The sequence below is a fragment of the Mastacembelus armatus genome, chromosome 9 (assembly GCF_900324485.2).
Source record: "Mastacembelus armatus chromosome 9, fMasArm1.2, whole genome shotgun sequence".
Taxonomy (NCBI): domain Eukaryota; kingdom Metazoa; phylum Chordata; class Actinopteri; order Synbranchiformes; family Mastacembelidae; genus Mastacembelus; species Mastacembelus armatus.
This window is the reverse complement of record NC_046641.1, coordinates 7,095,474-7,112,154: the sequence shown is the minus strand read 5'-3', so window position 1 is coordinate 7,112,154 and position 16,681 is coordinate 7,095,474. Positions and strand designations below refer to the sequence as shown.

Sequence of the window (16,681 nt, the reverse complement as noted above, 5' to 3'; positions counted from 1 at the left end):
ATGACCACATTATTTCTACTCTTTGGTTTCGTACAGACTAAAACAAACTACATATAGCATAACTGAACTTTCATGTTGCTGGTAGATGTATGTTAGATTAGACGGGTTAGATGTTTGCCCTTGTATCCAGTCTCTGTGCGAAGCATATTTATACAGACCTGAGAGTGGTATCAATCTTGCAATCCAACTCTCTACAAGACAGAAAATGAATAATGCATATTCTCTAAAATGTTAAGCTATGTTTTTAATCCTCTGGTGGAGTACTGCTGCACTAAAGAGGCATGATTTGCAGGTGGTTTTGTGACATTTTCCTTCTAGCACACTAACTACAGTCCCTGCTGGTTAACAAGCTACCTAGCTCTGTTGTGACCAGCATTTGCATGTTCTCAGATAACTATCTCATCAGCTGTTAGCTCACTGGCTACAGTAATTCACCTGTCTAGGATATGCTAATTCTCCCGAATATTATGAACTTTGCTTTACTGCCTCCTGGTGTGCCCGAGGTGTTTGTTGTGAATCCTTTTCACATGTTGTAATTTACTTAAGTCTGCAATAAGTCATTGTTTGGGCACCTGGAGGCTGCAGAAACAAGCTGCAGACACAGCACTGTTGCATGTGTTTCTGCTTTAAAAGGGTGATATGGTGAAGTTGTTAGCAAAGAGTTGCTAATTTATGCATTTAGGACAACACCAACATTTATTGGGAGTTGACCACTCAGGTTTGTTTCTCCTTAAGGGATTTCTGTCTCTTTAACTGGTTCTCAATTTTTTTCTGCAGGGCCCCCATTATTAGACAAGAATGTTTTTACAAACCCCTCTACATATTTTCTTGTCTTTGCTTTAGAAGCTATGCATTGAGTTGATGAAGACTGATCCTCTGCTGTAACGTTGTTTAGCTGGGAGTCCTCTCACAAACCAGTCTGTCCACCACCGCCAGTAGGAACGTTGAAGTAACAGACTCTTTCTATAGTGACGTCACTTCTGAAAGTGAAAGTGAAAGTGACTTTGTGGCCAAGTATGGTGACCCATACTCGAAATTTGTGCTCTGCATTAAACCCAGTGCACACACACAGCAGTGAACACACACTGTCAACACACACCCAGAGCAGTGGGCAGCCATTGCTGCGGCGCCCGGGGAGCAGTTGGGGGTTCGGTGCCTTGCTCAAGGGTCTCACCTCAGTCGTGGTATTGAAGGTGGAGAGAGTGCTGGCTATTCACCCATCCCACCGACAATTCCTGCCGGTCCTGAGACTCGAGCCCGCAACTTTCAGGTTACAAGTCCGACTCTCTATCCATTAGGCCACAACTGCACAACATTCAACAACAATGCTATTGAAAATTTTGACATTTTGCTTTGATCTGATCACTGAATTTTGATGTTTCACAGGAGCAGCCTGGACATCAGCGTTAGTCCATTTCTGTGTGTTTTTTTGTGTTTGTGAAAACTGTTGTTTACAGTACTACTCGTGGTTCCTATTGTAGTGAAAAGTACCTGCTCCGAAGTACTAAGGGCAAGAGGGAGGGTACACCCTGTCAGGTACTGACACACAGAGACAGAAAAACACTAACACTCATTTCCCCAATTAGCCTAACCCCTATTTGCATGTCTTTGGACTGTGGGAGGAGGCCATAGTACACAGAGAAAACCCACACAGGTACTGGGAGAACATGCAAAACCCCCTAGGATTCCTAGCAGGACAGGAAATCCTGGGATAGCCCTAGAAAATCCTCTTCCCCTGAGAGTGAACCATAACAGCAACATTGCTGGACAAAAAAGGAAGCAATGTGAAATATGCTGAAATTCCCTATAGAGCTGAGAGGGGCTGCAGAGTCTGGTCATAATTACCGGTAGGTTTGTCGCTATGAGCAATGAGGCATTAAATCTGATGTTAATATATAAAAATACTGCTCATAGCAGCTTTAGTAATAAGTATAGTACTTTGATGTAGTTTTCTGTCTTCAGTCAGTACTTTTCTACACCTCCCAAAATGTCTTACAATGACCATCTAATTTTGAGGAATAAGAGAAGCTCATGTACCTTTTTGAAAATGTTCCATCTGTTACTGTGGGAGGAGAAACTTGGATAAGTCTGTCCCCTTCGCTTTAATGGAGTAATTCTGTGTGGACCTAGAAAGAAGCCCTTGTTCTTTGATTCTGCCAGGCCTTTATATAAAATATGCAAGATTTTAATTGCTTCAGGGCAGATGTTTCTTTTAAAGCCATTTGGAGACTTGGTAGTGGTGATTACTTTTGTCTGGGCTGTACTTTTTAAGTTTTGATACAGTCACCAATGTTAAAGCAATTTAGAAATCAGGTGTTTAATGCACCTGCAGGCAAAACATACAAACAATTGAGAGTCCATAAGAAGGTTTTCTAGTGTGTGTGTTTGTGTGTAAGGGTGAGATACCTCAAAAACACTTAATTAGGATGCAAAAGAGCCTTGTGCCTTAAGAGCTCAAGGGCTGGTGATCTGGCTGGTGAGCCCATCAGCTGTCCTCAGTTCTCTGACCTATTATACAGGACAAGGACACAACTTCCACAGCAGGTTTCAATACAGTGTCACCTGTCAATCACGGCTGAATAATCTGTTGTCAAGTGCACAGGACAAGGGCACCACCAGCTGTGGTGATAATTCACTCTGCAAAAGACCTTGGAGTCATATAATGAGAGTCAGCACACCACACTGTTAGATTTGTCCTGTCATCAAAGGCGTCGGTAGGTATAATCATTTAGGGCCTTAGCCCCATATATTATGAGCTCAGCCCCAAACATATTCAGTCCTATAAAAGGATAAGACTGACACTAATGGGGCTTTACCACTAGCACTATTCACATCTACTCTGTGTTTCTGGGTTTTCCATTAGCGGATAGTACCGTATACCAGGTTCTTTTTTAATAGCTCATCGGCCAAGGTTGCAGGAGAGCCGAGCTGATACTAAAATGTTACGTCAACAGACTGCGGGCCACTGACTGGCCAGGGAGTGAGGTCATTAGGTTGAGGAGTCATGAGCGTAACGTTGGACCCTGGTCCGACACAAAAATCAAACCCGCCATTTTTAAAACCAGCAAGTTGTTTCCAGCAAGCTACAAACACTGCATGGAACTATTTGCCTCCCTTTGCAAATTATTGTGTGGCCACGGAAGGATGGAGGGACAATTATTTTTTATATAAATAAATATTAAAACTTTAAGCACCTTGAAAACATGGAAGATAATTGCTCAGGTAAAGTACAGTATTTTGATATTTACATTTACATAAACATCCATATGGGCTGAACAAGGGAACAAAACCCATCTTAGACAGCAATTTAACCTCTGAGTGTGTGTGCCTCTGTAATAACACTTTTTATTATATTATTTATTACATATGCAGGGGAAACCTCCCCAACCATCCAATGCCTATCACCGATCAAAGAAAACATAAGTAAAGTGCAATCATGACTTGTCCCTGATCATTTCAGTTGCTAAAAACACCCCTGCCTGACAAATGTAGTTGTCAAAGAACCAGTGAACTGGGGGTGGGCAGTGCTTGCCGCATCTGGATTTATGGCCGATACAAATGATCAAATCGCCTGGATCTCCCTAAATCAGAACTCAAACTTTGATTTCATATGTAGATCATTAGTTATCATTATAAGTTTCTATTTTTGAAGCCACTCACTGACTGACTGCAACATGATTTGAGATGAAGGCAGACTGACACAAATAGCATGTGTATGAATATGAACTACGCTGGTTTGAATCATAAACATGGATGAAACATAAGTAACAGCGGTGCAAGGTCTTAGGTCTCAGGGCCAACTAGAAAAACATGCTTTTCTAGTTGGCCCTGAGACCCTGTAGTTGTCTCTCAGAATCAGCTGTTTTGTGCAGTTTGAGCAGTGTTTACTTTTAGCCTTTTTGTTAACAATGTAAGTGGTAGATGAGGATAGAAACGGACTATTAAAAGTAGAATAGGCATCTAAAATTAATTTCACAATATTTCTTCTTTGCCATCCCTCCAACTTTTTCTGTAGGAAAAAAATAACAAAAAAACAACAAGTTGTGTCAGTACAAAATAAAACCACCCATGTAGCATCATACACACTGTATAGAGTACTGTGTTCACACAGTTAAAGAGTGCAGAGAATATCCTCAACCCCCCTAATTCACCTCATGAAGTAACAGTTGGATGACAGCGTTTCAGCAATTTAGGTGCCAATTTTGCCGAGATGAATGGAGTCTTTAATAAACTGCAATGCTTTCTCTTTGTGCTATATTAGACCGTTAGTGGCTCTGGGTGGTTTTGCATGATTTGAGAAGTTGTGTTGTTACATTAGCGGCTGGTGTCTCTTTCCAATCCCATTTGCCTTGTGGTTACAAACAAGGTGCCAGCAGAGCCACTTAGCTGAAAGAACCATGCTTTATACGATGCAGCACTAATTCACTTGATACTACTGTCTGGCTTTAATGGATTTTACCTGGTAAGCCTGCAAATTGAATATTTTAAGGTGTATCAACTCCTTCAAAGTAACCGAAGAGAAAAGGTGGGATCTTCAATTTGTAAGCATCCGGTAATGAGGTAGTGGCATACCGGCGATTATAATCTCTTTTTCCATTGGATTTGTCTTTGACACTGTTGCTATTATCTGTGATTTGGACTTTTATCTCCCTCAAGCTTTCATAACCCTGTGATTTTTGTCACTGAAACACGACCACTCACACATGCACCACATACACAAAACAACATCTTTTCTGCACATCTCAGCCCTCTCGGGTCCAGTCTTGTCTTTCTCTGAGAAATCAAACTCTTTGCTCTGGCAACTCATTTAGCTATTGAGGTTGTTGTATCTCTCAGCGTGCTTATCTCTGTGCGAGGTGGGCGGCTGTCCTTCCACTGCTCTCTCTGTAAAGGTCAGTGAACCGTGCATGAAGTTGTGCTAATCAGATGAGTACCATAGACTGACAGCTAATTTTCATCAAAGCAGCTGTGGGCGATGGGGGCCGAGTGACGGGGTGCCCTGGGGCCTCTTACCTCTCTGAGGATGCTCTACTACTTATTAGGCTTACTGACTCTGAATGTGTGGAGATACAGTCCTGAAGTCTGCTCAGATCTTGAGAGTCTACTAGTGCTATGAAAAGTTGCAGTCCACTTCTAACAGCACTTTAAAAGGCTATAGACTCTATAGTATAGAGAGATGGGAAATGGCAAATAAATCAACAGCATGGTGCTGTAACATTTTCAATTTTTAAAGCAGCTTCATCTGATGAACTGCATGCTCCAGCCTTTGTTCCTCTATGTTCATTTTGTGCCCTCTTTACTCTTCTATTCCTCTTTGCCAGTATTCTAAACATGGTTTCCATTGATTTATTCTCTTCCACCAATTAAAGGCAATTTTGTGAGCATTAGAGTAAGCCAAGCCGGGGGCAGTTTACTGCAGCAGGCTGTTCATTACCTAATTTTGTGTGTGTGTGTGTGTGTGTGTGTGTGTTGTCTCTGTGTGAACTCCCTGTGTGCCTCTGTTATGCTTATTTCATTCCTTGAATGTGTCTACACAAGCATGAACGTTCAAACGTGTGCCTTTCCATCCATGTTGTACATGAGCAGATGGGTGTGGATGTGTATTAGAGAGTCCTTGCACGTGCAGGGCATTAGTCCTGTGTTTGCAGGCAAAACCCTCATCTTGTTGAAGCAGTGTCAGTTGCCTGTCACGACACAAAGCTTATCTTTTACCAACTGCTGTACCCCCTTGGGAAGGACAGACAAGGGGGCGGGGCAGGGGATGCGGAAATATTTGAAAGAAGGCAGGAAGCTAGGGGCTGGTGTAAAAACCCTGTGGGTTCTGGGGGAAGGTTAAGAAGCCAATGCCATGCTGAATACTAAGCATTATCCCTAAAGGATACAGTGGACCTGCACAGAGCCCGTCCTCCCCACCTCACAGATCTCTGTGGCACTGTGCCAGCCATCACTTCAATGTGTTAGGGCATGCAGGTCTGTATTTGTCAGTAACTCTGACTGCCATCCACCCTGTTGATGGAGACCTGCTGTATTAATATTGTACTGGCATACCACAGGTGGCAAGCTGAAAGTTTTTTGATTTCAGTATGGGAACACTTTGAAACTCCAGCAAATGAAGTACCACCTACTGTAACTCCAGGCACCACTGGAAATTAGCATGGAAATCACATTTTCAGCAACTCTTCCACTCTGGTACGATTGTAAAGACAAAACAGATTTTCATAATGGTTATGGTTATTTTGTTCTTTCACAAAACATATGCTCTTGGAGATTTTAAAATAACATAAAATCTGTAATACATACGAGCAATAGTAAAATGTTTCTCTGTGTCAACAAGGAATAATTATACCTCTTGTTTGTCAAAACCATCATGGCAGTGTACCAGTTTGCTATAGCAGTGGGAAATGATTCAGCCTTTTTTCTTTCCTTTTGGAAGCTTGTTGATCCAGCAAGAGCACCTTGAAACAATGTGGTTTTTTACAATATCAGCTGAAGTAACCTTATGATTTAGGATCCTCACCATATACACCCTTTGACTCCTAACAACACACCCCATGAAATCAGAGATGAGACACCACTGTGCGAGCGGGAGATACAGTCTTCAATATAGCTTCCCATTTACCAACCATTTCCTCTGGGCATGCAACTATTTATTCCCCCTATTTTCCCAAAACTGGAAATGAAATGGAAAGGAGCAAAAAGGGGAAAAAGAAAACAACTGTGCAGATGAATCTCTCCTGCTAAAGGCAATGTTGTGACATTATCTCTTTGGAGAGCTTAAAGGCCTTCACCTACGAATGTTTCTGCGTTGCATACATACATGTGCAAGCTATTCATGCACGAGCGCATGGGTATATTTTATTGGTGTGCAAGTGTGTGTGTGTACTGTCACATTTGTCTGTGGCTGTGTGAGTTTTAACAGTGTTTGAAGCTGTGCTCAGAATGAAAGGCATCGTGTTTACCTACACACACATTCATCTGCAGATTAGCCCGCGGCTGCCTGCTTGCCCCCGTGCAGCAAAGACTGGAGATACACATTTTCCAGCAGACTTCGTTGAGCCCTACTACCTGCTCACTCTAAATAAGATCCTCTCAAATACACTTTAATATCCTCCGAGAAGGATTCATACTGCAATTCATAGACTTGAAATGAATTTCAGAAGTAAATAACTGCAGTCAGTCATGTCGCATTATAAATACAGACGTTTTTGAATTTGTTGAAGTGGTTTGATTGAAAACCCTTTTATCTGATGAAACAGGAGAAGAAATGAGGTGCAAATATTTAATATGTCGTAAAATGGCTTAGACAATTTACATCCGAGTATTATTGACCATTTCTATTTCTCACTACTACTACGCTTGGTTTTTCGCCTATCACTGTGCCTTTGAATGTTGTGAAAATCCAATTAGGCAGACGCATTCTGTGAGAACACCAGGAAACCACGTACCATAATAGCAATCATATGAATTCTTCATATGGGATTTTTGAGGCTCCCCTCTCTTTCTTCACAAAAGATAGAGTAATTGGCTAACAGACCTCCACACAAAATGCTTTCCCCCTGTTTTTATGGCCACTCAGCATAACAATGGGTACTTCTGTAATCTCTGCAGTGTAATTCAGAAATGAAAAGACAGTGAAATGTGTCTCCTGGCATGTGGGGAAAATAAGTGCTACTAGGTTGTGGTATTAGGTAGAGCATCTTACCGGTAGTTAGTGGCTCCCCCACTGACACATAAGGAAAAGGCACATAAATGTATCACGTATTATATTGTTTTACACTGTTATTTTTGTCACTTCTGGCAGGTCATGACACTTCTACAGCAGCCCTATTATTGCCACTGAGGAAAAGCTGAAATATCCCTGTCTATATGTTGTACTAAATGGTAATATTTGCATGGATACATGTAGGGAATTCTAAATGCATTTGAAATGCATCACTTATGTTGACATTATTTTGCTCAAAAAGAGGGAGCTAATGAATAATTCATACTAAGAGAAATGGCTGATGCGAGACCGATGAGTGAGAGTGAGGATATTATGTTTACCTGACCATGTTGACAACCAGCAGACAGTGAACGTCTGTCCCAGGATCATCTTATATTACTGTTTTCTTAAAGTGACTCTAACGTGGCACTTTCACTGAATCACTGTAGCTATTTATATTGTATTATGATTTAAACTATTCAAAACCTCAGAGCCTCTGTACTGTATATTCACAGTACAAACACTGCTCTGGTCTCTTGTAAATTCTTAAGATGAGCAGCTTGACAGATTGGTCTACAGTGGTGTGAAAAAGTGTTGCCCCCCTTCCTGATTTCTTATTTTTTTGCATGTTTGTCACACTTTAATGTTTCAGATCATCAAACAAATTTAAATATTAGTCAAAGATAACGCAAGTAAACACATCATGCAGTTTTTAAATGAAGGTTTTTATTATTAAGGGAAAACAAAATCCAAAACTACACGGCCCTGTGTGAAAAAGTGTTTGCCCCCTAAACCTAATAAAAGGTTGGGCCACTCTTAGCAGTAACAACTGCAATCAAGCATTTGCGATAACTTGCAATGAGTCTGTTACAGCACTGTGGAGGAATTTTGGCCCACTCATCTTTGCAGAATTGTTGTAATTCAGCCACATTGGAGGGTTTTCGAGCATGAACCGCCTTTTTAAGGTCATGCCACAGCATCTCAATCGGATTCAGGTCAGGACTTTGACTAGGCCTCTCCAAAGTCTTCATTTTGTTTTTCTTCAGCCATTCAGAGGTGGACTTGCTGGTGTGTTTTGGATCATTGTCCTGCTGCAGAACCCAAGTTCGCTTCAGCTTGAGGTCACGAACAGATGGCTGGACATTCTCCTTCAGGATTTTTTGGTAGACAGCAGAATTCATGGTTCTATTTATCATAGCAAGTCTTCCAGGTCCTAAAGCAGCAAAACAGCCCCAGACCATCACACTACCACCACCATATTTTACTGTTGGTATGATGTTCTTTTTCTGAAATGCGGTGTTACTTTTACCCCAGACGTAATGGGACACACATCTTCCAAAAAGTTCAACTTTTGTCTCGTCAGTCCACAGAGTATTTTCCCAAAGGTCTCGGGGATCATCAAGATGTTTTCTGGCAAAACTGAGATGAGCATTTATGTTCTTTTTGCTCAGCAGCGCTTTTCATCTTGGAACTCTGCCTTGCAGACCATTTTTGCCCAGTCTCTTTCTTATGGTGGAGTCATGAACAGTGACCTTAACTGAGACGAGGCCGGCAGTTCTTTGGATGTTGTTGTGGGGTCTTTTGTGACCTCTTGGATGAGTCGTTGTTGCACATTTGGGGTAATTTTGGTCTGCCGGCCACTCCTGGGAAGGTTCTCCACTGTTCCATGTTTTCACCATTTGCAGATAATGGGTCTCACTGTGGTTTTCTGCAGTCCCAAAGCTTTAGAAATGGCTTTATAACCTTTTCCAGACTGATAGATCTCAGTTACTTTCTTTCTCATTTGTTTTTGAATTTCTTTGGATCTCAGCATGATGTCTAGAATTTGAGGATCTTTGGGTCTACTTCACTTTGTCAGGCAGGTCCTATTTAAGTGATTTCTTGATGGCAAACAGGTGTGGCAGTAATCAGGCCTGGGTGTGGCTGTAGGAATTGAACTCAGGTGTGATAAACCACAGTTAAGTTATGTTTTAACAGGGGGGGGCAAACACTTTTCACACAGGACCGTGTAGTTTTGGATTTTGTTTTCCCTTAATAATAAAAACCTTCATTTAAAAACTGCATGATGTGTTTACTTGTGTTATCTTTGACTAATATTTAAATTTGTTTGATGATCTGAAACAAAGTGTGACGAACATGCAAAAAAATAAGAAATCAGGAAGGGGGCCAACATTTTTTCACACCACTATAAGTAACTGCAGTCACGCTGTGTAAGTACATACTGTATGTGGGTAATTGTTCCTCTTCTTAAACAATTAATGATGAAATGATTTCCTTGGTAAATGTAGCTCACACCAAATGATATCAACATGTTCTATGAGTGTGAAAATTTGACATCTGTGACTCTGAGAAGATGTACAGTACAATTTCTGAATCAAATTCACCTCACGCATTGTGTCTCCTTCACGTCTCCCACCCCTCTCTGAGGATGCTTTTAGCTTTCTCTTTTGGCTTTGTCCTGCTGAGTGTCCATATCTATTACAGACCGTACCCGGTAATTTTGCAAAGTTTAAAAACCCAACCACAAATGTGCCTTAAAGTGCCACAGGGAATATTTTATCCTGCCTGTAATGTTAATCTCATCCAAATCTACTGTCTACGGCCATTCTAGCAGCTGTGTGTAGAGGTATTTGTTAATGCACATCATTGTGAAACAATATGGTTCTTTGCACAACTCTGGTTTCCTGCCAACATTCAGTATTGCACATTAGGATAGACTTGCTGTTGCTGTTATATACAATACTGTTGATAGGTCCTAGTTTTCAACTTATTACTTGGACTTCAAGACATTGAGGGGCTGTGCTTCTACATCCTGCTGTCTGCCAATAATAAGTCAAATTCTTCTCAAGCTCAAAGAACAATCAGGGAGTCAGGCTCACCAAAGTTATTAAGACACAATCTGCCCATGAATGTCTGTATAAAAGGTTGTAATCATTAGGACGCATCCTCTTGGAAATCATAAGCTGCTTAATTTTGGATCAAGGTAGTGGACCGACAGACTAATATTGTCATCCTTAGAGCCATGCTGTTAGCATAACCAAAAAGAACCCTACGGTTTGTCTATTTATAAAGACATACACTAATAGGCAAGTACACACTGCTGCTCAATGCTGTCTAATATCTAAAAGGAACATGTACTCTCATAGACAGACCCAGAAAAACACAAAATCAGTAAAAGTCATTAAAAATCTTTTTTAAGATCTTGGGAAAGTTTCTATCTCTTATTGTACACTACAGACATAAGATAAATCTGGTTTGATATGTCGCTTTGGGATTAGAGTGTAGGCGTTTGGCCTGATTTAGTTTTTGCTTGCCACTGTGTACTGTGTATGTGTGTGCTCTTGCAGCAGTTATGGGAACAGTGCTTTACATTGTTTCATTAACCGCCAACCACAAACCATCACAAAGTACTGTCCTCCTGCTGTCTCTCTGCTGTTCCCCCACATCTTAGCGACTCTCTTTTCCCCGTTCCCCACAGAGTTATTGCGTTCCTTGCACACTGCCTATGTAGGCAAGATGGCACAATAAAACAGAATAAGCTTCCTCAGGGAGCTGCTGATTGTAGATGCATATGGTTCTCAGAGGAGTCAGTGGTTAGAATTGGTCAGAATAGGTCACCAACCCCATGATGCATGTGAGCCAGAAGCAGCCTGACAGAACCTGATGGAAGCAGGCCACAGAGGTAACTGCAGTGGCACTTGGGTTGCAGGGCACAGACCACTGGCTGGGGACTCCCATTATCATCCAACCTCGACCTTATTGAATTTTCTTTGGAAATGTTTATTTCCTTCCCCACCTTGCTGAGTGAGAAGTGGCTCTCCTACTTATCTCATCACTATTTATTAAGGGAGACCCTGAGGAGTCCAAGCGCACATCCAGGTCTGAGGGAGAATGGGTGGCTGAGAGCAAGTGGAGGGAGAGTAAAAAAATGAGAGGATATAAAGTACAGTAGCTGCAGCAGGGTTTCCTTCAGATACCATTAAAAAAACAAGTCATAATTTCATGAAATGACATTAGAATCAGGAATGGACCACTCTACTCTCTGATTGTCTCTGTGCTACCTGCATTCATTTAGCTTTTTCCAGCTCAGTTTGGCTCAAACTTACTATGATGCTAATGAGGGCTGGACAGGTTCTCGTATGGGTGCTGATAGTTTGGATGTATCTAATGTAACTTTACATTATCAGCTGAACGTCATTGCCATTTTACACTGTTCCTCTTTTCCCCTCTGTGGGCCATTGTCTCTTTCCTTCTCCTCCAGGCGTATAATACTTGGTATTCCGAACATCCAGTCTAGATTATAGCTCAGTGGCTTCACAGGAGACATATTCAGTGACCGAGGAGAGCCCAGGTGTGCTGGTATAAAGTGTTCTCTCCTCCTTCATTTTTGCAGGGAATGTCAGCTTGTGAGACTATGAGGAGAGTTGTAGCCAAAAGTTGTGAGTATAACTACTCCACTCTTTATTTGTGTCTTCGAGTTCCACACAAAGGAGTGATATGGTTTACTTGTGTTAAATGTGTACACAGGACACATTTTCATTAGCCACACTAGGGGCATGACTTTAGGGGCGTCAGTGTCGTGCCCTGTATGTCCATCCATTATGAGTACTGCTTATTCTTATTAAGGGTCTAAGCGGGCTGCAGCCAATCCCAGCTAACACAGGGCACACTCGACAGATCATTGGACTATCACAGATATACACAGAGACAAACACTCACATTCACACCTATTTAGTCACCAGTCAGTCTAACTTGCATGTGATTGAACTGTGTGAGGAACCCAGAGAAAACAGACACAGAAAGGCACCAAGGACAACAGACTAACCACTGCATCACAGTGCCCCTGTCCTATTTAGTGACATATATTAAGTTTCTAATCATCACAAGGAATGGATGACTGCTAAACCTCTCACGCTGGCTGGTTACAAGCCCAAATTGACCATTATGTTAATAAAAGACACTTCAACCATACAACTGCTCTGTGAACTTGGATATGGTTCGTGGAGTAATGACTGGTTTCCCATTTGAGACTCAAATGTGTTTAAAAACATTCTGAATCCTCTCTGGAAACTACTGATAGACATCCAGCCTGGTCACTGAAGCGTAAAGAAACCAGATACAAGAGCCTGCTGCCCCGTTGGGACCCAGGGAGGACTGTGCATGAGCTTTTTGTGTTACAGTTGTATTCTACCTGCCAGTAAATTCCTCCTCAGCACTCCCTTTCACTCTGGATTAAACAGTGGATTTTCCATTGTGTGGAAAAAATACAGCCATGAATTGACGCTGTAAGCTTTTATGTTGTGATATTCTGTGTATTTCAGGATTTGTGAAAAGTTAAAATGAAGTCTTGTAATATTACTTTTTGGTGAAGCCACTTTTCCTCTACTTGTCTCATATAAAATTGAGATGTTCAGATGATTTCCTGCTGTTCAAGTATATTTAGGTTTAGCAAGCAGGTTTTTGATGTTTTCAGTCAAAGGAGAATGAACGGGAGTATAACTACAGCCTTCCAGCAAGGATTGTGGGCACTGGGTATTTTTTAAAGTTGCAAATATATAATATGTTGTGGCTGCTTTGTATTATGAGCTATTGATCCTACTGTAGAGGGAAAATTGATTGTATTTTATTGTGTTCTTAAATCTTTTTAGCCAACAAGTCAAAGAATTATAAATAAAACACTGAAAAAAATAAATATAATACACCAACAAAGTTGGCACAGAATAGCGCAATGTGCAGAACAGCTTTTTTTTGTGCTGTGTTTTATTACAATAATCAGCACTAATGGCCAAAACTAAAACCAATACTGTTAAAAGCCAGGTCTCAAGCCAGTTTTACTTTAAGTTCCTTTACTTTTTCACTGATCATGAATGTTGATCTTAGTATCTTGCGAAAAAGAACAGGAAAGAAAGGAGTACTTTTGACATGCTGACAGTAGTGATTTCTGAATCCTAGAGACAGTTTTTTTTTTTAAAGAATGGCCCAAATCAAAGATATCCAGTCTGGTCACTAATTATGGTACAAGCTCCAAAAATATTGGATCTTTCATTCAAAATGGGGAGCATGTTCTTATGTCACATGGTTATTATTATTATTATAATTTTTAATAGGAGATAATATGCAATTTCTAGGTAATCTGACCAGGACAAGTGAAATTACCTTTATGTGTGAAAAGCAACTATTTATTTACATTACTGAAGACATTTCCACATTTCCAACCCTATATCAACTTTATGATAGTACACAGTGGAAGACAGGATTTAAAACTCTCTGTGCTTCCCCGACAAAAAGACTAGTGTGCCTGATTTGTTTCGCCCTCTCCTGCTTAGTTTGACAACTTACTGCTCCATTATGTTGGCGGCGCATCAGCACAGACTGATCTTCAGTTAACTAAAAGCATGAGAAGATGTATGAGGATAGATGTCTTAATTTCAGTAAATCTATAACCTGTTTATCAATGTTTTGGTCAGCAACATTAAAGCAAGTTAATCACACCTGTGAGTGCACCCTACACATACTTGTGTATGCTGCTCACCCACACAATTACCTTCTTTCTGCTGACTGGGAACCAGCATCACTGCTGAGTGATGATAAATGGTTCAAGGTTTTCTTCCATTCATAAACCCAATATTTGCTAATGCTGTCAGGTGGAACAGCAACCTTATGTTTCACCTCATGTTTGAGATGTTTTAGAAGACGGCAAGCTGTGATTGGTCAGGGTACGACTTGTAGTCTATCTCTCAGCCAAGAACACACAGCAGAGAGGGAGGCAGCTGCCAGAAAGACATCAAATCATCTTGGAAACACAGCAACAGTAATATACAATTACACACACACACATATGGAAGACACGCACGTACTGCATATACACAGACACACTGAGAGTGACCCTTAGGTGTAGTGGTTATCTTCATTCTTATAGAGACGGGAAGCATACAATCTGTCATATTACCCAACTTCGCATATAACCCCCTTCGCAACATGATAAGACTTCACATCAAAGAAAGAGGCCTGATTGGAGAGGGTAGACATATTCACTGGCATACAGACAGGCAATCACATAGTGCATGTTAAAGTGCAGCAAAAAAAAAAGTCAGGATGAAAGCAAAGTCCTATCTTTGGGCTCATCTGCCAACCTGGTATGGATTGGAGACGGAAAGTGATTGGGTCTTCTATTACAATTTAGTCTTCTCTTCAGTCCTGGAGCTTGGCTGTCACCCTCAGACAAATCACACAGGCTGTTGACCATGTTATGTTATGGAACATTAGTCTAAATCTATTTTATGTCAACACTTCCAATCTTAGATCATCCTCTGTATGGTGGATATACTTTGCAATATGGGTTATCTTAAAGGATGATTTTCATTTACAGGTTTTTTTTTTCTACAGACATTTTCTTCCTTTGTAGTCCACTGAGCCAAGGACACTGACACTGTAATTTTGCTGCAGACAAAGAAACCTTTTCATAATGTCCTTTTCAGACTGAGAGAACGAGTGACTCTATTACCAAGATGAGGTAAAGGATAGAGAGGAATGGCATAACGGGATGGTTACATCCCATTTATACCCTTATTACATGGCAAATAACGTAATCACAAATGCCACATTGACAGAAGTTTTTTTTATTTGTTCTACTATTTGAATTAAATTTTATGAGATATTATTAAATATGTATACCAACATTTATCAGTCCATTTTAAAGTCCACAAACACATTAAAATTCCAGGTGATTTTTGTGTTTTGATTAAGTGAAAATGAAAATGTATGTGCAAAACAGCCAGTTACTCCCTTGGGAAGCAGGAACTGTGATCAAAACCAGTATAACATCGGGAACATCTTTTGAAGACAAGATAGCACAGTGAACCATCTGGATAAAGTACCGCTTGACAGGAAGACAGATGAAAAAAAAAAAAGAATCAGTGCTGACTAACTGCTATGCATCAGTCATCTGTAAATAGCCACTGACTCACTAAAATGAGGATTTTGGTAACGAGAAATCCTTTGCCTTAGACATTCATAAATTTGTGTTTCTTTCTCCACAGAGTGAAGTTGAAAGAAGGAGTCACGTTTCTTGGGGCCCGTCCCAGCAACCCCACTCAGTGGATAGTTAGCCAGGATGTGAGGAGTGAAGGTCACCGAGTGGTGACTCTGCATTGCCGCAAGAAGGAGTCCAGCTATGATCAGCCAAGGTCAGAGTATAAATGGCTTCATTCATGTTTCTGCACTGATTTTCCTTTTGTTTCCTTAGTAGAATGATAAGAAAATATAAATATCTCCAGCTGACCATTTAATTACATGTTTTTTTGGTTAATAGAGTACAAAAAAAAAAAAAACGCAGAAGTCCACATGGCCTTCCCTTCCTTCTCGACATATTTACTAATGTGCTGAAAGTAAATCTGCATTCATTGATTTTTGGTGACCTTGGAACAACACAGCCACTGCATAGTAAACACAGCATTGACATACTGTATTATCACCTCATAAAATTTCATACAGTGCAACAGTGCATACAGTCCAGTTGCCTAATTACACCTCCAGCAGACAGAGGAACATTAAGAATTATTTGGCCACCTGGTGAATATAAGTTCAATAGACCCTGCTCTTCTAGCTCAGTTTTTGGTCTCCACCAATATGTGAGGGATATATGATGCTTCTTTGCATACTTAATGAATGCTCTACTCTGTTCCAGTTGCAGTTTGGTGCTGGACAGTTATTGTACACAGTGGGTTTAGAGAGTTGTAATGATTAATCAAAAGTTGTGGGAGCTAAAGCAAAAACAATGATTTTAACAATGCTCCATAAAGCTGAGAGGAGCTGCAAAATTATGTGCACTAATAACTAGTGTAACAAATTTTAATTTTCTCATATTTGTGAGCTCAACCATTGCAAGATCACTTAGAGTGAGTAATGGGCAAATCAAAAATGTTTTTATAGTTCTTTCCATTACCGTACCATCACTTTACAAAGTTCTGTTGTTGATTG

General features: G+C 40.6%; 1 protein-coding gene across 1 annotated transcript in view; it reads left to right on the top strand.

The window, feature by feature from the left end:
- Nucleotides 1–16,681, top strand: part of si:dkeyp-14d3.1 (transmembrane protein 132C) — a 135,975-nt gene that overhangs the window by 51,036 nt on the left and 68,258 nt on the right. The window contains exon 3 of the mRNA XM_026321615.1: nucleotides 15,742–15,888. Coding sequence (XP_026177400.1) covers nucleotides 15,742–15,888 — 147 coding nt within the window. The remainder of the gene's footprint in view (nucleotides 1–15,741; nucleotides 15,889–16,681) is intronic.